Below are 25,013 nucleotides of genomic sequence, written 5' to 3'. Positions count from 1 at the left end.
AAATATATATGCACTCGACATCAGAGCACCTTATTATATTAAGCAAATATTAACAGAACTGAAGGGAGAGATAGAAAGGAATAAAATAATAGTAGGAGACTTTAATACTCCACTTTCAACAATGGATAGATCATCCAGGCAGGAAATCAATAAGGAAAGAGGAGATTTGAACAACAGTATAGATAAAGTGGACCTAACAGACATTTGCAGGACATCCTATACAAAAGCAGCAGCATACACATTTTTCTCAGGCTCACACACATCATTCTCCAGGATAGAGCATATGTTAGGCCACAAAACAAATTTTAACAAATTTATGAAGAATTGAAGTCATATCAAGTATCATTTCTGACCACAATACATCAAACTAGAAATCAATAACAGAAGAAAAATTGTAAAATTCACAAACATGTGGAAATTAACACATTCTTGAAAATGGTTCAAATAAGAAATCAAAAAGGAAATCAAAATATATCTTGAGACAAACAAAAATGGAAATACAACATACCAAAATTTACGGGATGCAGCAAAAGCAATTCTAAGAGGAAAGTTTATAGCAAAAATGTCTGCATTGAGAAAAAAGAAAGATCTTGAATAAACAACCTAACTTTACACTTCAAAGAACTAGAAAAAGAAGAACAAACTAAACCTAAAGTTATCAGAAGGAATTAAATAACAAAGATGAGGGGGCCTGCCTGGTGGCGCAAGCGGTTAAGTGCGCGCGCTCTGCTGCAGCGGCCCAGGGTTTGTCCGTTCGGATCCCGGGCACATGCCAACGCACTGCTTGTTAAGCCATGCTGTGGCAGCATCCCATATAAAGTGGAGGAAGATGGGCACAGATGTTAACCCAGGGCCAGTCTTCCTCAGCAAAAAAGAGGAGAATTGGCTTGGATGTTAGCTCAGGGCTGGTCCTCCTCACACACACACACACAAAAATAACAAAGATCAGAACACAAATAAATCAAATTGAGAATAGAAAAACAATAGTAAAGTTCAACAAAACTGAGTTGATTTCTTAGAGAGATAAACAAAATTGATAGACCTTTAGCTAGACTAAGAAAAGACTCAAATAAATTGTAAATGAAAGAGGAGACATTACAACTGATAACCAAAGAAATACAAAGAAAGAAATAAGAGACTACTATAAACAATTATATGCCAACAAATTGGATAACCTAGAAGAAATGGATAACTTCCTAGCAATATACAGCCTACCAAGACTGAATCATGAAGAAATAGAAAATTAGAATAGACTAATAATGAGTAAGGAATTGAATCACTAATCAAGAACCTGCCAACAAAGAAAAGCTTAGGGCCAGGTGGCTTCACTGGTAAATTCTATCAAACATTTAAAGAGGAGTTAACACCAATCCTTCTCAAACTCTTCCAAAAAATAGAAGAGGAAGGAAAACTTCCAAACCCATTTTATGAGGCCAGCATTACCCTGATACCAAAGCCAAACAAGGACACTACAAGAAAAGAAAATTACAGGGTAATATCCCTGATGAACATAGATGCAAAAATATTCAACAAAATACTAGCAAACCAATTCTATAGCACATTAAAATAATTATACGCAACAATCAAGTGAGATTTATCCCTGGGATGCAAGGATGGTTCAACATCTGCAAATCAAAAAATTTGATACATCACATTAACAGAGTGAAGGATAAAAGTCATATGATCATCTCAATAGATGTAGAAAAAGCATTTGAAAAAATTCGACATCCTCTCATGATAAAAACTCTCAAAACATTAGGTATAGAAGGAATATACCTCAACATAAGGAAGTTCATTTAAGACAAGCCCACACCTGACATCATACTCAACAGTGAAAGCTGAAAACTTTTCCTCTAAGATCAGGAGTAAGATAAGGATGCCCACTCTTACCACTTCTATTCAATATAGTACTGGAACTTGTAGCCAGAGAGATATGGCAAGAAAAAGGAATAAGAGACATCCAAATGGGAAAAGAAGTAAAATTGTCAGTGTTTGCAGATGACATGATCCTATATATAGAAAACCCCAAAAACTCCACCAAAAAGCTGTTAGAATTAATAAGCAAATTAAGTAAAGTTGCAGGATACACAATCCACATACAAAAATCAGTTGTATTTCTATACACTAATAACAATCTGGCCAAAAAAGAAATTACGAAAACAATCTTATTTACAACAGCATCAAAAAGAATAGAATACTTAGGAAAATATTTAAACGAGGAAGTGAAAGATTTGTATACTGAAAACTATAAAATGTTGATGAAAAAAATTGAAAAAGACACAAATAAATGGAAAGAAATTCAATGTTCATGGATTGGAAGACTTAATATTGTTAAAATGTCCATATGACCCAAAGCAATCTACAGATTCAATGCAATCTGTGTCAAAATTTCAATGGCATATTTCACAGAAATAGAAAAAACAATTTTAAAATTTATATGGAACCACAAAAGACCCTGAATAGCCAAAACTACCGTGAGCAAGAAGAACTAAGCTGGAGGCATCACAATTCCTGATTTCAAACTATATTACAAAGCTACAGTAATCAAAACAATGTGGTATCGGCATAAGAACAGATACATAGATCAATGGAACAGAATAGAGAGCCAAGAATAAACCTAAGCATATATGGTCAGTTAATTTTTAACAAAAGAGCCAAGAATATACAATGAGGAAAGGATAGTCTCTTCATTAAATGGTGCTGGGAAAACTGGACAGCCATATGCAAAAGAATAAAACTGGATCCCTATCTTACACCATTCACAAAAATCAACTGAAAATGGATTAAAGACTTAAACCTAAGACTTGAAACTATAAAACTACTAGAAGAAAACATAGGGAAAAAGCTATTTAACGTGGGTACGGACGGTGATTTTTTTTGGATATAATCCCAAACGCAAAGGCAACAAAAGCAAAAATAGACTAGTGAGATTGCATCACACCAAAAACTTCTGCACAGCAGAGGAAACAATCAACAGAGTGAAGAGACAACCTATGGAATGGGAGAAAATATTTGCAAACCATACATTTGATAAGGCCTTAATATCCAATATATAAGAAACTCAAACAACTCAATAGCAAAAAAACAAATAACCTGATTAAAAAATGAACAAAGGATTTGAATAGACATTTCTCAAAAGACATGCTAATGGCCAATAGTTATATTAAATAGTGCTCAGTGTCACTTCTCATCAGGGAAATTCAAATCAAAACAGTGATGAGATGTCAGCTCACACCTGTTAGGATGACCTTTAACAAAAAGCCAAGAGATAACAAGGTTGGCCATGTGGAGAAAATGAAACACTTGAATACTGTTGGTGGGGCTGTAAAGTGGTATAGCTATAATGGAAAATAGTATGTAAGTTCCTCAAAAAATTAAAAATAGAACTACCATATGATCCAGCGATCCCACTTCTGGGTTTATATCCAAAGGAAATGAAAACAGTATCTGAAAGAGATATCTGCACTCCCATGTTCATTCTAGAAATACTCACAATAGCCAAGATACAGAAACAAACCTAACTGACCGTTGACTGATGAATGAATAAAGAAAATGTGATATATATATGATGATATATACGTGAATGAGTAAAGGAATGTGATATATATGTATATATACATACATACATATACACACAGTGAGATATTATTCAGCATTTAAGAAGGAAATCTTCCAATTTGCAACAACGTGGATGAACCTGGAGGACATTATGCTAAGTGAAATAAACCAGATACAGAAACACAAAAATTGCGTGATCTCACTTATACGTGGAATCTAAAAAAGTTGAACTCATAGCAGCACAGAGCAGAATGGTGGTTTCCAGAGAATGGAATGTGGGACAAAGGGAGAGATATTGATCAAAGGGTATAAAGTTTCAGTTACACAGGATGAATAAGTTCTGGGGATCTAATGTACAGCATGGTGACTATGGTTAATAATACCGTATTGAACACTTGAAATTTGTAAGAGAGTAGGTCCTAAGTGTTCTCATACATACAAAAGGTAACAATGTAAGGTAATGTAAATGTTAATTAGATTGATTGTGGTAATCATTTGACCATGTATACGTATATCAAAACATCACCTTGTACACCTTAAATATATACAATTTTTATTTGTCAATTATATTTCAAAAAAGCTGGAAAAAATAAGCCCTATAATTCTCACTCTAGAGCCCCTGCTCCTTCCCATCCCGCCACACTGCTACTTCCCTGTATTGTTTTGGAATTTTTCTGCTGCTGGTGAAGTGAGGGGACTTCCCAGTGCTACATAGCCACCAGCTTTTATTCCTCCCTGGTGAGAATTCATTGGCAGGTGAGAGAGAGAGGTGGAGTTTTGGGAGGCAGAGGATGGAGAAACGGGGTTCAGGGAGAGCCCTCTTAAGAAAGTATTAGGACCAGGCTGGTCCATAGTTTGGGTTCCTCCATCAGCAGCAGTCTCAATTACTAGCATAAGGAGGGCACTTCCTAAGCACCGCCAGGATTTCAGGCTGTGCTAGTCCCATGTTTCTCCTCAAGCCATCATGACTCAGCCTCCAGTGGTGGGGGCATAGCAGGGTGAATGATGCCTGGAATTCTTCATTCCTCAACGTGAAAATCATATTCTCTCCACTTAATGCAAGCACAACTTGTTGTGAGGACAAGGATCAAAGTTCATTGCTAGCCTGGGCCTGGACTGGGATTTTCTGAAGGGATAGATGGCCCTGTTGCCTGCCAAGCCCCAAAGTCTCCATCCTGTCCACATCCTGATGTCCTACTGTCCCCATCCTGCCACTACATGCCCCTGCTTTGTCTTTATCTTTTAACAATTTGCCTTTCTCCACTATGAGGTTTAGACACCTCATCCTGCACTAGCTATAGCTCCTTTGGCCTATCAGAGTAAGAGTTGCTGAAAGAGCTGGATACTCTTGACCCCCGCATTTTTTCCCCACCTTGTCCTTTTTATTTCTCATTCCAGAATAGCCCTGTCAGCTCTAGGAGCTTTGATGTCCATCTCTCCCCAGCTGACTCCAAAGGAGACTTCTAGCACAGGCAAGGGATATTTCTTCTTGTCTCTTTCTGTTTTCTTTGTTTAGGAAACACACATTTCCAGCTCCCTCAGGTCTTATTGCAGGCATTCATTCATTCATTCATTCAACATTCAACAAATATTTTATGAGTTCCCACCATATGCCAACAACAGTTATAGATACTTGGGAATATGGTAGTAAGCAAAATAAATAGTGCTTACGTTCTAGTGGGTATAAAGGAGTAAATATATAATGTGTCAATCAGCCATAAAATGAAAAAGAAATGGGAAGGGCAGATAGGAAGTGGTAGTGAGGTTAAACTATTAGAAAGTGTCGTCAGAGTTCATTGAAAAGTGGCATTTGAGTAAAGCCCTTTAGGAAGTTAGGGAGCAATCCAGGTGAATATACGAGGAAGAGTATTCCATGCAAAGGTAATAGCAATGTGCAAAGGCCCTGGAGCTGGTTATTTGATTTGAGGAGGCATATTAGCATATCGGATTAGTTGGAGCAAGTTGGAGAAAGACCATGATGTAGAATTAGAAATACCCTGTGGAGAAGAACTGGTACCTTGAACACTGCACTAGGTACAGCAATTGAAAGAAGGTTTAGATGGCACAGCAAAGACTGGCATCTAAGGAAGGAAGACATATGTGGGTGGCAAGCCATATAAGAGATTGGTAATGGGTGGAGACAGTGTGTCCAACAAGTGGATAGAAATAGTCTTGGTGATTTGCCTATTGTCTCTCAGTTCTAAATCCATTTTGTGCTCTGCTCTGTAATGTTGGAGCTGGGTCTTTGCAAACTACATTCAGAAATTCCTTTACCAACAGACCATCTCTTAGATTCTGCCAATAGGAGGCAGGAGATGAGGATTGAAAGAAGGGAGGAGGAGAGGGGGTCTGCTGGATGGCGCAAGTGGTTAGGTGCGCGTGCTCTGCTGTGGCGGTCCGGGGTTCGCCGGTTCGGATCCTGGGCACACACCGACACACTGCTTGGCAGGCCATGCTGTGGCAGCGTCCCATATAAAGTGGGGGAAGAGGGGCATGGATATTAGCCCAGGGCCAGTCTTCCTCAACAAAAAAAGAAGATGATTGACAGATGTTAGCACAGGGCTGATCTTCCTCACAAAAAAAAAAAAAAAAAAGACAGGAGGAGGAGAGAAGAGAGTCATTTCCTGTTTCTTGATATCAGTGTTGTTGCTCCAGCAGTGGCACTTAGTCCCAGCAGTGGCTTTTCATACCAGCATGGCAGTTTGTTCCAGCTTCCAGCTTCTTTCCACACTCCCAGAACCAGCCTCAACATGTCTCCTCAATGGTACCAGTAGAAACCAGATTTTCAGCATCTTAGAGATCTGAGCTGTGGTTTCATGGTAGCCCCTCCTTCTAGCTCCTAGATTGTCGTAGTCCCGATCCCACTCCTTTTATTTCCCCAGCCTTAGGGTGGTAGCTGCTTTCTGCAGTTATTATTTCTGATCAGTCAGCCCTCCAACACCTTGGTGGCCAATTCCTTACATTAGATCCCTTCTGTTGAAATACCTAGTGTGGTGTCTGTTTTCCTGACTGGATCCTGACTTATATAGGAGTAGAGCTCAGAGCACAGAACACAAGAGGCGGGTATTACTTAGGAATCCAAGTATGTAGTTGGTCAACAGGTAGCCAAAGAGTTACTGGGATGCCTATGTGAGTTTCTGAGTGGATTTCTTCATCTGTTATAATTGAAATAAGGTTACCTATCTTCTATTCTTATTGAAGTATCAGTTAATTTAGCAGAAGAGATGCCCATAGAGACCTGAAAGAAGTGTGATTTCAAGTTAACAGAAGCTCACCTGACACAGTTTAAGTAACACAGGTCAATGTATTATAAGGATACAGAGTGTCTTAGGGGATCCAAGAGCAGGAAATACATCTTGACTGTGGGAAGAAGAGCTTGGGACTGGGAACTAGAAAAAAGCCAGGATTCTTACTTGCCTTTGTATTTTTCTGCATATCAACTTCATTGTTTTTTCCCTGCAGACAAGCTTTCTCTGCTTCCACAGTCCATGTGATGCAGAGACTATTACCACTTACGGTTTCAGAGTTGATATCTCCTCTTTCCAAGAAACTAGTCCAGACTGGACTTGCAACTCCTTGATCCATTTTCAAATTTTATTAAACAATTTCTTGCCTTCTATGAAACAGAATTAATAAAATATCTTGGATCATTTGTCTATTACTGATCCCTTCAATTATAGCCAAGGAAGTGGAGATTATGTAACACAAGCACGGATTCTGGTAATCCATCCCTACAGGGGAGAGACAGAGGGCAGTACTGAGGTCACTGTGGATTGAGCAGATCTACAAATATTTACTATCCTGGGCCTCAAGAATGTTGATAAAACTTGGAATCGGGACCATGACCAGATGTAGGTCTTTATCCAAGACAGACGAACCGTAACTGCACAGATCCTCCCATCTCAGGCTCAGATGGACTCTAACAAGATAGGGGAGGGTGGACGAGACTGAGTCTGCAGGTGAGGATCCAGGGGCCTCCTTTGTAGGGAGTGGGAGGGATACAGACTCAGGACCCATCTCTCCATTCACCTCTGCCAGATCTCTCTCAAGTATACTTCAGATTTCTCATGAAAAAAATAATTTTACCTTGAACCTTCCTGCTTTTGAAGAAACTGGGGCTGCCTATAGGCAGAGCAAAGAACAAGAGATTGCAGGACTTCATCTGTGTTCTCAGAGACTGCTGACATCTCACGGGGTGATCTTCTCCAGACTCCATTCCCATCTGGCCACTCTTTTAACCCTCAATTGGTCTAGGGACACTTTACCTACCTTTTCTTATTTACTTTGTTTGTCTCAAACCTCTTTAAAGTAAAAGCATTTTGTGCAATTGCATGATGTTTTGGAAAGAGTAATGGATGGGAACTCAAGAGATGTGGGTTCTATGCTGTGCTTTCCCCTCCTGTATTGTATGACCTCTGACAAGTCACTCAACTGTGCTGAGACTCAGCTATAAAAAACGGGGGCTAGGCTGGTTGACCACTGAGGCTCCTTGCAGCTTTAGAAGAATTTGCACTTGCTTTCTGTTGCAGAGAACTGAAACTTGCTTTGCTAGTTGTGAGAACTCTGGCAAAAGACCACCGTGGAATTCCGATGGAGCCTGGCTTGGTATGAATGGTTCCTCTCTGGGGCATGAAGGGCCCAGGAGAATGCAGATTCCATCCATAAGACTAACATCTGAGCCTTCCCAGAAGCACACAAGGATTACATAGAATCAGAATCTGGTCTTTATCTTGAGAGGCAATTTGAATGCTGCTGGACATTCCAAACTGGAATTGTACATGGAAAAATAACATTGGCGCTATAAATTCCTTTCTGCTTTGAAATATGTTGTGTATTAGAAACAGAGAGGTGGTGTTTATGATGTAACTCAGGGCAAGTGGGATGGAGTTATGCATCGAGAGCTGCATGATTGGATGTTAAGCAAACCAAGTCTCTAAAGTGAGCTGTTTTAGAGGATAAAATAATATTTAATAATTATGTAGAGGCTCCCTCCCAATAGGAACTCACAGATATTAACTTCTCAATGCCCCCCAGAGATACATGAGGAAAGGAGGCTAAATCCCTAAAAGCAAGACTCAAACAACTAAAAGTCCTTTGATTTTTCCAAGCTTCTTGGATCCCTAACAGGACAGTCAGTGGGGATTATGTTGTTTTTCTCCCAGACACCGGAAAAACCCCAGCCCGGAAGCGAGGCAGCTGAGGGTCTTCAAATTTCATAAGGAGGGTTATCATTATGCATAAGATGATTGCTCCAAACTGGGCCTGAGCAAGGAAAAATAACACTGCTCCTCGAACTCCACTCTGCTCTGAAATATGTGTGTGAGGAGCTGCAAGATAGTTTAACTAGCTGACGGTTGTTTCCATGAGTGCAGACAAGGATAAGGTACAAATGGTAGCAGGGGAGATTCAGGGTAGATATAAAGCAGAACTTTTGACACTGTTGATAAACACTCAGGCTGTTGAGAGATCCTGTTCCCTGGAGACATTTAAAAGTAGGTTGGTTTCTTATCTGACAAGGACAGTTTAGGTTTCCAGACTTGAGCCTGGAGAAGAGTTACATTTCCAGCATGATGATGTGAAATAAATTATTTTAAAAACTCATTTTGTAGCCCTCACTCTCCTCAGGGAATCTAAAGCCGAGTTACGCTTCCGAGTTTTCTGTGCCTGTTTTTTCACCCCATCTTGGAATTTCTGCCGAGGTGAGGATCTGTTATTGTTGCTCCACGGCGAGAAGGGAAATGGAAGGACAGCAAGGCAGGCAGGGAAACCAGATAACCTAGATTCCTAGAAGTGCGTGCAAATCGAGTGTCCAGAGGCTCTGAGAAGGTTTGTGGTTGATGCCAAATGGGCAGGAAGAGCACCGAGAATCAAAGTAGATTCAAACTCAGACTCTGCCATTTGCCAGCAAAAGCCCTCAAGTAAGTTACTACTTCCCTGAGCTTCGTTTTCCTTATTTGTAAAATGTGGATATTAATATCCACACTGAGTACATATTGGGGCTGTCTGAGGATCAGATGAAGTCATGTCTGTGAAAGCACTCCTTACGCTGTGAAATATTATATGAGCCATTGTTAAAAACACAAGCAAATAGGAACCTTATTTTGGCCATTAACCCCAACTTTCTCTTTGCTTGACTTTTCAGCTCATCCATGAAAGAGTCGAAGACAGAATGATCTTAATTTTTTAAAAATTTCTCATTTCTTCCTCTGGTGGAAGTGTTAAGAAGCAGTGACACAAGGATGGGCTTCAGGGGAAAAAAGGATGCGAAGGAAAATGACGTGATGATTCTCCATATGGATAACAAGACATCAATCCCTGAAAAACTAAGAATTGACTCTTCCCACCTACTCTGCGTCTTTCCTGTTCGCCACCTAAACACACACTTTATTGTCAACAAAGCACGTATACACATCTGTGTATTCTAGCTCCATCAGGCATGATCTCAGGCAAGTTAACTTTTTTGTGCATTAGTTTCCTCATATGGACATTGGGGAAATAATAGTACCCACCTTTAGTCTTGTGAGAAATGAAATAATGGTCTTGTGAGAAATGAAATAATAAATGTAAAGCTCTTAGAAGAGTGCCTGACATACAGTAAGCACTCAATAAATTATTCTTTCCTGATCTAATTTTATCCTCACAACCCTGTGAGTTGTCAGTTCATATCATCCCCCATTTTATAGATAGAAAAGTTAATGACTTGTTCTAGGTGACTCTGTTCACTAGGGGTTTGACCTTGGATCATCCTCAATTAAAGTCCATCACAGAAAAACAGCATCTAGTAGCATGTAGGGTTGGGACCCAGCTCATAAAGGGAAAAAATCTCTTAGGGTTAAGATGATCTTTGAAAGACCTTTAAATCCCTCATAAAGATAGTATTCATGCTTTCTTTTTTTCTTTTTTTTTTTGGTGGGGAAGATTGGCCCTGAGTGAACTTGTGTTGCCAATCTTCCTCTTTTTGCTGAGGAAGATTGGCCCTGAGCTAACATCTGTGCCTATCTTCCTCTATTTTTTGTATATGGGGTGCTGCCACAGCATGGCTTGATGAGTGGTGCATAGGTCCGTGCCTGGGATCCGAACCTGTGAAGCCTGGGCTGCAGAAGAGGAGTGCGCAAACTTAACCACTATGCCACTGGGCTGACCTCAGTATTCATGCTTTTGTGGATACAATTCCATAGGATAGTTCTTAAGCACACTAAGATTCTTGAATCATGAGCTAAACTCAGGAAGAAACCAAAGGAAAGCCTATATGCAGCTGTCTGGACATTCAGACCATTCTGCTTTTAAGAAAACCAAAGTATTTCTATTACCTAGATTTTCTCCACATTGATTTTTAAAAAATATTAAGCCTTTGTGCCTTAATATGTTATAAGGAGATTAACCAGTAACAAAGCATCTGATTTTAAGGATTAGGTTCTAAATTCGGTACTCAAGTTAAATAAATACTGTGCACAATATGACTCCACTGTATACAGTGTTCTCTGGTTTTGTTCGGTGAGTTATAATTTCTTTAAAGCCCAGGGATTGTCAGGCTTTGTTCATTATTGAGGTAGCAGATGATTTTGGCCTGTCTTTCAATGTATGACACCCGTTTTCTGAGAATTGACTTGCCTGTGAGCATGATGGAGCCATATTTATATTACATGACCCATTGCCCTCCACAGTTTAGAGATCGAGGATAAATACATGACACACACATGACCAATCAATATTTCATCTCAAGATTCTGGAACTGGGCTTCCATAAAACTAGTCATTCTCTCCTGTTCATGTGAAGTGAGGAGATATACGTCTGAGAGCTAAGGCATCGTTTTAGTGTAACCACCCTCAATAATGTGTGAAAAGAAGCAGAAAGGCTAGTCTGCTGAAAAAGAATGAGTTAAAGCAAGATGTGTAGAGATAAGCAGAGGAGAGAGATGAGAAATGAATGAACGAAGGAGAGAGAAAGAGAGCGAAAAGACAGTTAACTAGGCACTAGGATACTGCTGGCTAATTTCTGGTTTTAATTCCTTGTGAAGCTTAAATGTACCAACTGGGTTGGTTTCTGTAAATACCCACATAAGCCTTTGAAGATGTGTGTGTGTGTGTGTGTGTGTGTGTGTGTGTATTTCTTAAACTAAGTTAGTTACATTCCGTTTACTTCCATCCTTTATTTTACTTCCTAAGACATTACAAAGGTGTCCAACCCCTGGCCATTTCAAGACAGAAATACTATAGTTATTTCAATTCTTAACACTTGTATTTCTTGAACCTTGGTTTATAGACTGGAAAAGATGTTGAAAAGTCATCTTGCACATTTCCTTACTTCTAATTAATACTACCATCTTGACCGTTCCAGTTGGATTTATCCTATTTTTAGTAAAATCCAGGTAATGGAATTCTATACTGTTTGTCAGTAATTCATTTTTAGTGTAAAACAGTCCTCATAACCAGGATGTATTACCTCCCATGGAACATAAATAATTCCAATTGCAATGACTCATGTTTTCCAAGCCAAACCAGGGGGGCAAAATCTGTTTGCAAAAGAGTAACAAAATGGTATTTCTCCACATCTGTTCCCACAACTTTAGGAATTCCAGTCTTACTCAAAACTATCAAATCGTTCTGAGTCTCCAGGAAATTTTTTCTGTGTATTCCATGAATTACTTCTCTCAGCTTTGAAGTGGTGTTTGCCATTTTCTTTCTTTTCAGCTGTGGCTTCCTGCAGCAATGGCTGTTGTCAAGGCTGAGAAAGCATAGCCCTCTTCCCCAACCAGAGCTGTCTTCCAAAACGGAGGCTCAAATCTAATGATTCCTCCCGATGCTCTAAACATCCCTCAAAGATTTTAGTAAAATACTGCTTTCAGCTTTTCCTTGCTCTTTTTTTGGTAGCACCTTCTTCTTAGAGTTCAAGGTTAGACCCCAGATTTGGCTGAGAATAACCTGAGGGATAGATACGGTGTTTTTCTTAGAGGTTCTCCCTACCTTTGACACAGCTCAGGTGCATTTGGGGCTGTCTTTTGTCCCTTGGTTCTCTCTTCACTCAGTGTTCCTCCCAGAAGTTTCCTCGGACTGCGTACCAATAGACTCTTGACGGGACTGCCCATCCTTCCTCAGACAGATCCCAGTGTGCCTGACTTTTGGAGGCAACATTGCTGGCTCAAGCTGGAATCCTAGTTACACACATACACAAACAAACAACCTTGGCTATGGAGCAGAACGACCTTAAATACTGCTGTTTGAGGACACATGCTTATACTTACAGGTACCTGTCCTTTATTAGGTTCTGGCTTTATGAAATTATTACACTGTTTTCCACATTTGACCTGTAGTCTCACCAAACCTGTGGAAATTGTAGATCATACTATCAGTGCATTCTTTATGGTAATGCCAACACAGTAAATTACTACAGGCCTAGACATTTGGGAGGATTCTAGGACTCTTTCTATAACCAGATGTCTGTAGTTGTCTCAGGCAAGCACTCAGTAAAGTGCCTGACAAATGCTCAATTTGTATTTATTGAGTTGGGCTGAGTGTCCTAGCCTTGGTCACCCTCAGACCTGACTTCAGAGTTTCTAAGTAATTTGAAGAGTCTTCTTAATAGGTTTATCTCTGTGCTGTCTCTTCTCTTTGTAAAATAACCCTGGTTGTAGTTTTTTCTCTTAGGTCTTGTTTTCTACCTTTAATCTTCTCTGTGGCTGCCCTCTGAACAGTCTCCGAGTTCTCCGTGTCCTCTTCCAGCTGTGAAGCACAGATATGAAAGGCCACTTTCTGACTGAGCTGAAGGGCCTTTAGGGACTTAACCCTGACAGCTTGGCTCTTCATGGCCATCCCACTTGGAGGTCTCCTTGCCTCCCTGGTCCTCTTATCAAGTATCTCCTGCTCCAGACTTGCTATGGAAATGTCCCTGCATGGTCCCTTCTCACTCTCCTTTCCCTGTTTGCTCCACCTCTCTTCCTGCTCATCTTGGAGGCTGTGCAATCCCAGATTGCCTGCCAAAACACAAGCAGGGAAGAGATGGTGATGGCTCAAGAGCCCAGAGGAAGGAAGTCTCTTTATGAGGAGTCCATCTCTCAAAGGCAGGTTAGGTCTTCTTAACCTCTCTTTTGCCATCTGCCTTCCTCCAGGGATCCTCTGACCCTGAGTCTCCACTTGCTCTGCATTCTCGATACTCAGAGAAAATCAGGACCTCCAGGGCAACCTGAGCCTGCCCGTGGTCAGAAACGACCCAGGCTCCAAAGGGTTAAGCTCTGGAGCCTTGATGGATGGAGAGGATTATTAGTTACCGTTTAGAGAGCGGAGGCAGGGTTCCTCCCTGTCGCCTACACTCTCCTTTCAACAGGATCTCTGGCCATGGCCACGGAGAGGGAAAAAAAAAGAAGAAAAAGGGAAAAAAAAAAAAAAGGTTTTCAAAATAATTTAGAGAGTTCTTGTAAATGCTTGTGTTTTCATTTAGCAGCATGAATCCAGGACAGCAACAGACCCTCAGAGGCAGCAACCGACTGGGAATTGAGTGGAAAAAAAATAGGAATCCTAGACTCTCGAACTGCCCAGCTTTTTGGTGGGGGAGGTAGAGGGGAGGACGGGATTAAATCAAATCTTTCTGGGGAGGGCTCAGCTCTGGGCTTTCGTGGATAAAACACTAAAGATCAGCTCCATGTGTGTGACCCAACTCTCCTGGAAGCTTCAACTGGAAGAGAATCCAAACCTTAAGTTGTGCTTATAGTTTTGCTTCAGTAAGAAAAATGGGGTGGGGGGTCTCGGGGCGGGGACCAAGCCTTAGATGGAGGGGGAGGGCTCGGGGATGGATCCAGTGGGGATAAGGCGGAAGAGAGCTATGTCTTTAAGTCTGTCTTATGGTTATACATATTTTTTTCTTCTATGAATGGGTTTTGCTGTAAATTATAGCTTTGCCCGTGGTCCCCTGGGTCAAAAGAAATAGATTCTAAACAGAAAACAGCTCTGATTGGTGACTTTCCTTCTTCCCTCCCCAACCCCCTTCCTAATTGAAACCAAATGTGCAATATATTGGATGCTGGGATCCCTGGCGCTTTCCCAGGAATCCTCAGAATGTGAGGTTTCTCTCAAAGGCATCTTGCATCAGCCTGTGGATGTATGCCTACCGCCGGGCGCCTTCACCGGCAAAGTGGAAGAAGAAGCGTCTCACAACAAATCCTTCCTTTTGGGTTGGGGGAACGCGGTGGATTATAGCTCTGTTTTCTCCTTTCAAAACTGTTCACTCCTGGATGAACGTAAGTTATGTGTTTTTTTTTCTTCCTTTTTTTTTCCTTTCCGAAAATGAAAGCTCTGAATCAACTTTTCCTGGTGTCTCAGGAAAAGTTTTAAAAAGGAGGCAGAAGGGAGTTTCAAGTCAGGAGAGAAAGGGAAGGGAATGGGGCACCACAGACTCGAGAAATCCAAGATCTCACATCTTCGGGGGGCTGGATTTATGTTACGGAGGGAGAATAAAGAGCATTAATAACCAAAGAAGACTGAAGCAAAATAAACGAATCTTAGCAGCTGCGAGATACAATAAACAGCGTTAGCAGAGTTGAAATTGTTGGCAGGCCAGACAGGCCGATTGCAGAGCTAGTTTTGAGATGGAGAAACCAGAGCAGGGGAGCTAGGTTTTTTGGCATTTAGTTGTGGTGCTCGAGGGTCCTGAGTTTTGGAGAGGGCAACTTTCAGTACTTTTGTTTTGTCAGGGGAGATGCTGACTTCATTGTGTGAAGGGCAACTTTGGATGAGTTTAGGGTGCCCGGGGGTGCGGGGGGGGGGGGTTGGCGCTGGGTAGAGCCGGCATTTCTCAGTTGGGGACCAGGAAATACAGCTGCCCAGCCTCATCTTCCCCTGGGCAGCCTTTCCCTTTGTTAACGAATCACTTGGGACTGGTTGCAGTTGGGACCTCTGAGTCCTGGCTGAGGTTCAAGAGTCCCATCCAAGGGGAAAGAGAATTTTTCCAAGAGGCTGAAACTCCCAGGCCAGCCATTCGAGGCGGGAGTTCACTCTGTTCAAGCCAGTAGGGGTTCAGCACCATTTTGCTGACTGCTTGCCTTCTGCATCCTTTCCCTGGAGGAACGTTGAGGTAGAGTCCTGAAAAGAGCCTTAGAGGTCTCATCTGACCCCCTCACTTGGCAGATGTTGGCAATGATAGAAGGGAGACTGACACGTTCAGGGTCACACAGCATAGTCGCGGAGCTGACAATGAAATTGAGGTTCCGTTTCCGGCTCATCTAGTGCTCCTTCCACTCCATATCTCATGCTCATGCTCCTTCTCCATACCTCTACTTTCATGTTCATTTCACGGCTGAGATAATAGAAGCAGTTGAATTAACAAGTCGCCACAAGGACATGCATTATCAGCAAGAGAGGATGGATGCTAATGGTAATGCATCAGCTAATGGTGTATCTATGGTTATATTTGGTTGTGTGTGTGGAACTAAAAAAAGCTAACATTTGAGTATTTATTATGCACCAAGCTCCATGCTCAGAGCTTTACATACATTATTTGATTGAATCCTCACAGTTCTTAAGGCGTTATTCCTATTTTATAGATAAGAATATTAAGGCTTAGAGAAGCAGAATGAGTTGTTCAAGGAAATGCAGCTAATAGGTTTGAAACTCATGTGTGTGTGATTCTACAGGCTATGCTCTGAATCACTCTGCAGTTATACTCCCCTTGCTCCTCCGCACACACTTTTGATTACTTTTCTAGTCAGATTCCACGTTTCCCTCTGTGACCAGGAGGTGAAGGTATCAGGCGAGGGGAGCAGTACGGATTCTCTCTTGGAGGCAGCTTCTGCACTTGGACGAGTGTTTGTCTGGATGTCAGAGAGGGGCTGCAGGTAGGCATCTCTGTGCCTTAATTCTGAGTGCTTGGTATATACTTAGCTTTGTTATGCAATGAGCCTGCGATTTAGAGTCAGAAGATCCAGGTTCAAGTTCTGGGTCTACCTTTTACTACTCGGCCAAGTTGCTTCACCTTTCCGTGCCTCAGCCTCTGTATTGATGACAAGAGGATAGTGGCAATACTCTTTGGTATTATTGTTTTAAGAGGTATTGGACACGAGTGTGTTCTGAAGGCTATGAAGGGCTTAACCATACCAGTTCTTCTGCTGATGATCACTGAATACTGGAACGTGACGGGCAGCAGCCTCCAACGAGCTGGGTCTGGCCAGCAGTGCTGATGTCGGCAGGAGGGCGGTTGTGTTTGGCTGTGTGTGAAACTCTGAAATGGGTGGCTTCCGCCTCAGTGCCCATCTCTTTTGAATGGAAGCAATCCCTCGTCACAGGGAATATTCCTGGGTTTTCTATCTGAAACTTTCCTCTGATGGCCTAGCTTGGCCGTGATTCCTTATCCGAGGAAAGCAGTGGAGGCTGAAGGACACCAGGTTGTTCGAGCATCACCTGCTGGGGTCTGCTTCGTCTTTGAACAAGAAGGGTTCAGTCAGCATCAGTCCACTGGTTTCTCCTCAAAGGAGACTGGCTTTTCAGGACCCAGGACCTTCTTGTCACCGGCAGGCACATCTCACCCTGTCCTTTCCTTCGTTTCTTCTTCTGTGCCTGCAGTCAGAAGGAATGCAGTGGCCCTGGGGGTGGGGGTGAGGGGCCAGCGGCAGTGGGGAGGCCCCTGACTCTGCTTCTGGTTAAGATCTGTTTCCTTTATAAACACCAAAGGTAATGGAGACACAGAAGGCGTTTCCAGAATCTTTTACTTAGAATCCTCAAATTGAAGCTCCCAACTGTATCCATGTCTGTGAGATAATACAAAATATATATCTTGGTCTCTGCCCCCAGATCCCAGCACAGAAATTCTAAAGTCCTTGTAATTTCCTAAGTGATAAGAGCACTAGGAACATCTTTTGTTCTAATATTTGGTTTTTGACCCCAGTTCCTGACAGAGAGCTCTTAAATCCTTCAAAATTTCCTGAGTGATAGCAGTGTCTTTTGTTCTAATGAGGTGACTCTGAGTGGGCTCCTGGATGGGGGCTGGTCATCAGAAAGACCAAACCATGATTAGAAGCTTGGAATTTTCAGCCCCACCTCCCATATTCCAGGAAGGGCAGAGGGTTTGGAAACTGAGTTAATGATCGATCATGCCTACGTGATGAAGCTTCCATGAAAATCCCAAAAGTATGGGGCTTGGGGAGTTTCCAGGTTGGTGAACACATCTATGTGCTGGGAGGGTGGCATACCCCACTCCACAGGGACAGAAGCTCCTGCACTTGGGACCCTTCCAGACCTTGCCTTATGTACCTCCTTGTCTGGTTATTCCTCTGGATCCCTCATTATATAATTAACTGGTAAATGTAAAAAAAAGTTTCCCTGAGTTCTGTGAGCTGTTCTAGCAAATGAGTGAGTCCAAGGAGGGGACTGTGGGGACCTCTGATTTGTATCCAAGTCAGACAAAAGTTGTGGGTAACCTGGGACCTACCTGTTGTAATTGGTGTCTGCACTGGGGGGACAATTTTGTGGGACTGAGTCCTTAACCTGTGGGGTCTGCACTAACTCCAGGAAGTTAGTGTCAGAATTGCTAGGTGTAACCCACACATCTGCGTCAGAAATATTGTGAGTGTGTGAGTAGAAAAAAACAGTGAGTTTTTCCTAGGTGATGTCCAACCACAGAGTGGGAGTGTCATCTCAAGGAGCCTCATCACCTCCCCACTCTCCCCTAGCCTCTCTGTTAACTCACTGTTTTCTTCCCTTTTTATAGTCACTTTCCAGACTTTGTCATATGAATTATCTGTCACATGTAATGAATCTAGTCAGAGCTTTCCATGTGACTGCATTTTAAAAAAATTTTTATTGAGGTCATAATAGTTTGTAACATTGTGAAATTTCAGTTGTACATTATTATTCATCCATCACCATATATACATGTGCCCCTTTACCCCTTGTGCCCACACCCCAACCGCCTTCCCCTCTGGTAACCACTAATCTATTCTCTTTGTCCATGTGTCTGTTTATCTTTCACATATGAGTGAAATCATGTGGTGTTTGTCTTTCCCTGTCTGGCTTATTTCGCTTAACATAATACCCTCAAGGTCCATCCATGTTGTTGCAAATGGGACGACTTCGTCTTTTTTATGGCTGAGTAGTATTCCATTGTGTATATATATATATATATATATATATATATATATATATATATACCACTTCTTCTTTATCCATTCATCAATCGATGGGCACTTGGATTGCTTCCACGTCTTGGCTATTGCGAATAATGCTGCAATGAACATAGGGGTACATAAGTCTCTTTGAATTGTTGATTTCAAGTTCTTTGGATAAATGCATGGTAGTGGGACAGCTAGATCATAAGGTATTTCTATTTTTAACTTTTTGAGAAATCACCATACTGTTTTCCATAGTGGCTACACCAGTTTGCATTCCCACCAGCAGTATATGAGGGTTCCCTTTTCTCCAGAACCTCTCCAACATTTGTTATTTTTTGTCCTGGTGATTATAGGCATTCTAACGGGTATAAGGTGATATCTCAGTGTAGCTTTGATTTGCATTTCCCTGATGATTAGTGATGTCAAACATCATTTCATGTGCCTATTGGCCTTCTGTATATCTTCTTTGGAAAAATGTCTATTCATATCCTCTGCCCAATTTTTGATCAGGTCGTTTGTTTTTTTGTTGTTGGGTTGTGTGAGTTCTTTATATATTTTGGAGATTAACCTCTGGTCAGATATATGATTTGCAAATATTTTCTCCCAGTTGGTGGGTTGTCTTTTCGTTTTGTTCCTGGTTTCCTTTGCCTTGCAGAAGCTCTGTAGTCTGATGAAGTCCCATTTGTTTATTTTTTCTTTTGTTTCTCTTGCCAAGTAGACACAGTATTCAAAAAGATCCTTCTAAGACCGATGTCAGAGTGAACTGCCTATATTTTCTTCTAGGAGATTTATGGTTTCACATCTTACCTGCAAGTCTTTGATCCATTTTGAGTTAATTTTTGTGTATGGAAAGGTAATGGTCTACTTTTGTTCTTTTGTGTGTGGCTACATGGGACTGCATTTTTAATAGACACACTGAAAAATTAGTGGCCACCCCCTATATATTAATGTCACACCATTTTAAATTATCATTAACTCTTGGACACCCTTCCCAAGTTCCCTTATAAGATACACTTTTAGGCACTTCACATCACCCACACCTCAAACACACAACCCAAACACACGTCTCACAGGCATCCAGAAAGCTAACACTCATCTAAAAACGGACCTTCACAGACATGCTGAAGCCTTGTGCCAGCTGACATAAATGGTGACCTGTCTGCAATGCAGACACACTGGATTCTTTGTACCCCTTGACCTGTTTGAAGCTGTGTTACATATCAACTGACTCTTCCCCAACAATGACTCCTCAGTCCAGATATATGTCCCACATCCCCAGGCATCCAGAGCTTCTCTGAATTCAGCAACCATCCACAATGAGGGCTGTCACCAATAAATTAGAAACCTTGGGTAGAACTTAAGGATCTCCAGATCAATTATATAAGAACATCTGTGAGTGGGGCATGGGAATCAGTACTTTGAAGTGTTCCTCGTGATTCTAATATGAACCTCTGTTGATAAATCTCCATGTTTGTTGCCTCAGCCATTCTTTAGCAAGGAGTAAGGGCAGGCTTGGGAGAGAAACCAAACATGGTCACATTCCCCTTCCTCACTGTCCTATAAAGAATTTAACTGTCAGTGCCCCCCTCCTCTGGTTGGCATCCTTCCCTTTTCTAGCTGGCTTCTCTGAGCTTGGTTGAGATCTCCTCATGATGTACACAACTTCCCTTTTCCCCTCAAGTAGAAGCTTGTCCAGGCCTCAGACTCTTTCCAGTGTCAAGTCAGACAGACCTGGCTTCCAATCCTTGCTATACACTCACTGGCTGTGTGACCTTAGGCAACTGCTTAAGCTCTCTAAGTCTCAGTTTCCCACTCTGTAAAATAAGGATTATAGTTCCCATCTAATAGTTATTACAGATGCCACTTGTGAGGACTTAGCATATGTTTGCCATGTAGTTAATAAATGATGTTGATGATGATTAGTTTTGTTATTAGGTCAGCAGTGTTGCTTTGGCTACCCTTGTTAAACCACGTAGAACCAGCCCAACTATTTTCCCATAGCCCATTCCTCAGTCCAACAACATTCTTCCAGGCCAACAGCATTCACCCACCAAAGTCCACTTCTGCCAAGAGTACTCCCCAAAGTGCTTTCACAGTGGAAAGGATGTGAGTTTAAATTTTGGCTCTGCCACCACTTACTAGCCGTGTAACCTTGGACAGGATATTTAACCTCTCCAAGTCTCATTTTTCTCAAGCCGTAGAGACTTGTTTGTTACAAAAACTAGGTACCATTAGATATGCAAAGGGGCCAGCATAAAGCCTCATACATAATTGATGCTCTAAAGAAGTGAGTGCTCAGTAAACGTTAACTCTCTTACTTTTTCTGATGGAATCTTTGATACTTTACAGTCTAAATACCCAAGTCTCTACCCCTTTTCCCCATTCTGCTACATTTCTCAGGAGTTTCTAACCTGTTTCTCTCCCTGATCGTTTTAGGATCCTTCGGCAATTCTACTTTATTTTATTTGGCTTAATTCTATTTAGCATTTATTGACTGCCTACTGCAAGAAGCTCTGCTTAACATTTTCTAATAACAATAGCTTAATAAAGGAACCGAGATGACTGTCCGGGGATATTCACCAGAACACCAATCACCTAATGCCTAAAATGATGGTCTCTAAATTTTCTCCATCTCTTTTAATTTTATTTGCATATGTTATGATTGGGCCTGTGTTATTCAGATATGATTTAGCTGAAAATAATTCTCTTCTTATTTTTTTATTTTTATTTATTTTTTTTGCTGAGGAAGATTCGCCCTCAGCTAACATATGTGGCCACTCTTCCTCTGTTTTCTATGTGGGTTGCCCCCATAGCATGGCTGATGAGTGGTATAGGTCTGCGCCCGGGATCTGAACCCGTGAACCCGGTTGGCTGAAGTAGAGCTCACCGAGCTTAACCGCTACGCCACAGGGCCAGCCCCAGTTCTCTTCTTATTTTGATTTCCTTTCTTATTTTCGCTTCTATCCTTCCTGTTTTGCACAGAACTATCTGATGTTTCCAAGTTTCTGTAGTTCTCCAAGCAATGGACATCCCAGGATTTGGCAGGTCATGTACTTATTAGCTGGACTCTCACTTTGGCCTCTAAGCCCTGAGAAAGGTTAGGTTTGAGCCAGCCCAAGTATCACTGAGGCCCGGAAGAGCAATGAAAAGGCAGAGAAATTCTGAAATGGGTTTAGGCTTACTCCAAAGCTCCCGGGTTCAGCTGGGCTTCTGCTGGAGATTGGGCATTGTCTGTAATGGATTCACTCATTCAACTGTCTTGTGGCTTGTGTTTTGTGCCTAGAGAGACCCCAAAGAAATGTTTGAGGACTTCCTTGGACCTGCTTCTCAGAGATTAATGCTACATGCTCCATGGAGTGGGTGTGAGGGAGAGGGCGTGTGAAAAATAGAACCTCGTGCGCAAAAGGTTGTGAAAAGAATAGGTAGTAAGATTTTGGTCCCCGAACCATCATTTTCCAGATTTTTGACCTCAGAGAAGTCTTTAACTTCATTGTGCCTCAGTTTCCTCATCTGTCTCCCTCATGAGTTTTTGTGCCCTCCTTTTAGGTTCAAATAAGATAATGTGCAGGAAACCTTGTAAACTGGGGAGCACTGTGCCTATGAAGATGGTAGGTGTGGATGCCTTTTCGGACACATTTCTTGGGTAGCTAATCCAGCAAAATTCACTGTGTGCAAGATTGTCTTTAGGGTCTTAATGGCTTAGATAGCCAAAAATAGATTGAGAAGGGAGATGGATTAAAAAGGAGGACAAATAATCTAGTGGGTTTTCTTTTTTGCATTTTTTCTTTTTAAATTTTGAACACTCCATGAATTCAGAAAACATGAAGCAATTAAAATCACAGTGAACTCTCATGTCTAAGATAAGCAGTTTCTCATTGATTTTATTTTTTCACTCCAATGGCACTGATTTTTTTAAATCACAAGGTGTGTTTTTATCCCTATGAATTTCACAGCATCCTGGTAAACTCTGTCATAATTTTGTTTTGGCTGAATTCATTTCTTCAGCAAATAGTTATTGGGTGCCTGCTGTCTGCCAGGCAACTGTTATAGGTTTTAGTGATCAAGGAAACCAGAAAGATTATAGATGTTTATGATCATTCATTGCTTTAGACACTCATTACTTTAGGTTCTGGGAAGCAAAATATGAATTTGATTGTACAAAATTCTCTTTGGAAAATCCGTACCCAGGATTAGGTTAATAAGATTTTTCTTTTTAAATTTTAACTGTAATTCAAAAAAGTTCTTGTATGGTGATTGTCAGCAGAGCTAGACATTGTATAAAACATAAGACCCGAAGTTTACTATTTTATTTTCCATAATTTCTTTCTTTAAATTAGGACTTTATATTTTAGAGCAGCTTTAGGTTTACAGAAAAATAGAGGAGAAAGTACAGAGAGTTCCCATGCACCTCATCTCCTTTTTGCATACAATTTCCCTGTTAACATCCTGCATTAGTATTATAGTTTATATTTTATCAATTGCTCAATATGTATTTATTAACATCCATTGTATGTTTTCTACTAGTTATTATCGAGGTAAAAAAGAATAAATCATATTTCTGCCTCTCAAATTGTTTATAATGTTGTATATCTACAGTTTGGATCCTCTCACTCATTAAAAAAATTTGTTGTGCACTTAGTGCCTGCCTAATTTGGTGGTAAGGTTAGCACAGTGCCTGGACACAGTTTGTTGTTGTTAGTGCCATTGAGTCAACACTGACCCCTAGTGACCCTGTGTACAGCAGAGTGGACCCTGCCTGGTTCTTTTGCACCATCCTCTTATCTTCCAGCACTGTATCAGGCAATGCTCTGCTGCTACTCAGGGCCGATTTTTTCAGAAGTGGGTGGCCAGGTCCTTCTTCCTAGTCAGTCTTAGTCTGGAAGCTCTGCTGAAACCTGCCCACCATGGGTGACCCTGCTGGTATTTGAAATACTGGTGGCATAGCTTTCAGCATCACAGCAACACGCAGCCACCACAGTATGACAACCGACAGACGGGTGGTGTGGTTTCCTGACTGGGAAACAAACCCTGGTTGTGGTGGTGAGAGGGCTGAATCTTAACCAGTAGACCCCCAGAGCTGGCTCTGGACGTAGTAGACAATCAATAAATACCTGTTGATTATATGAACAAATGAAAACGAATGATTGAGAATTAGAAGAAATAATCCCGGTCCTTAAGAGCTTGGGAAACAATGGACAAATATGACAGTGACTAGAGAAAATTTCAAAAATATATAAAATATTATTGGATCTCTGATAAGGGAGTCATTGGTATAGGCAAATAAGGTATAAAGCCATAGGCCCATCTTCCTTATTGGGATTGTATTCCTGACCTTATCATCAGTATTGTCTTTGTTGCCATGGCCTTCATATTATGGTCTTAATTATGGCTATCTTTCTGTGTCTAAACCCAAGCATTAAAAAAAGAACTCCCTCATCCTCATGATGGATACACACACATATGTATGTGTGATTTTAGCAATTTTAAAGTGCCATCACACCAATTCATGCCAGTTACATTGCTCACTGGGAGTAAAACGAACTGCTATGTGGGCTGTGTAAAAAGAGATCACACCTTGGAAGTCCTCATGGGAGCTATACCAACAAAATGCCTTGTAGGACTGTAATTTCCCAGAGACAAAAAACTTAGAGGAGTGGTGAGGGTTACAAAGGCTGCTGGGACTTGTCCTTCAGGATGTACTCTCTTGAGAGTCTAGGGAACAAGTTGATCTAAAGAAAAGAGTGGTGGGAGTTAAATTCACTCAAGAGCAGCTAATTGTTCCTCAGACAGAAGTTCTAATTTTAGAATGTATACATTACATAGAGTTTTAAAATTGAGATTATAATGTTAAAATAGTATCAAAGGAAATTAAAAATAAATTCTAATCCCAATGAAAGTTCCAGTAAGTGATTTTGTGGCTATTGACAAACTGATTCTAAACTTTGTATGGAGAGGCAAAAGATCCAGAGTAACCAACTCAGTATTGCAGGAGAAGAACAAAGTTAGAGAACTGATATTACCCAATTTCAAGACTTACTATAAAGTTACAGTAATCAAGATGGTGTGATATTGGTGAAAGAATAGACAAATAGATCAATGGAACAGAATAGAGAGCCCAGAAATAGATCCATATAGATATAGTCAACTGATCTTAGACAAAGGAGCAAAGGCAGTACAATGGAGCAAAGATAGTCTTTTCAACAAATGGTGCTGGAACAACTGGACATCCATATGCAAAAAAAAAAAAAAAGAAAAAAATCCAAAAAAAATGGGCCCTTATGTCCTTCACAAGAATTAACCCAAAATGGGTCATGGACCTAAATGTAAAATGCAAAACTATAAAACTCCTAGAAGATAACATAAA

General features: G+C 41.1%; 1 protein-coding gene across 2 annotated transcripts in view; it reads left to right on the top strand.

Annotated features, from left to right (window-relative positions):
• Nucleotides 1-14,619: 14,619 nt before the first annotated feature.
• Nucleotides 14,620-25,013, top strand: part of DDR2 (discoidin domain receptor tyrosine kinase 2) — a 151,424-nt gene continuing 141,030 nt past the window's right edge. For both annotated transcript variants that reach the window (XM_087440176.1, XM_014783292.2), the window contains exon 1: nt 14,620-14,788. In XM_087440176.1, the coding sequence (XP_087296302.1) occupies nt 14,648-14,788 (141 nt within the window). In that variant the 5' untranslated portion in view covers nt 14,620-14,647. The remainder of the gene's footprint in view (nt 14,789-25,013) is intronic.

Source organism: Ceratotherium simum, chromosome 2 (assembly GCF_057802395.1).
Source record: "Ceratotherium simum simum isolate JZ-2026a chromosome 2, ASM5780239v1, whole genome shotgun sequence".
In the NCBI taxonomy this organism is placed as follows: domain Eukaryota; kingdom Metazoa; phylum Chordata; class Mammalia; order Perissodactyla; family Rhinocerotidae; genus Ceratotherium; species Ceratotherium simum.
This window is presented reverse-complemented; position numbering and strand designations above follow the sequence as displayed.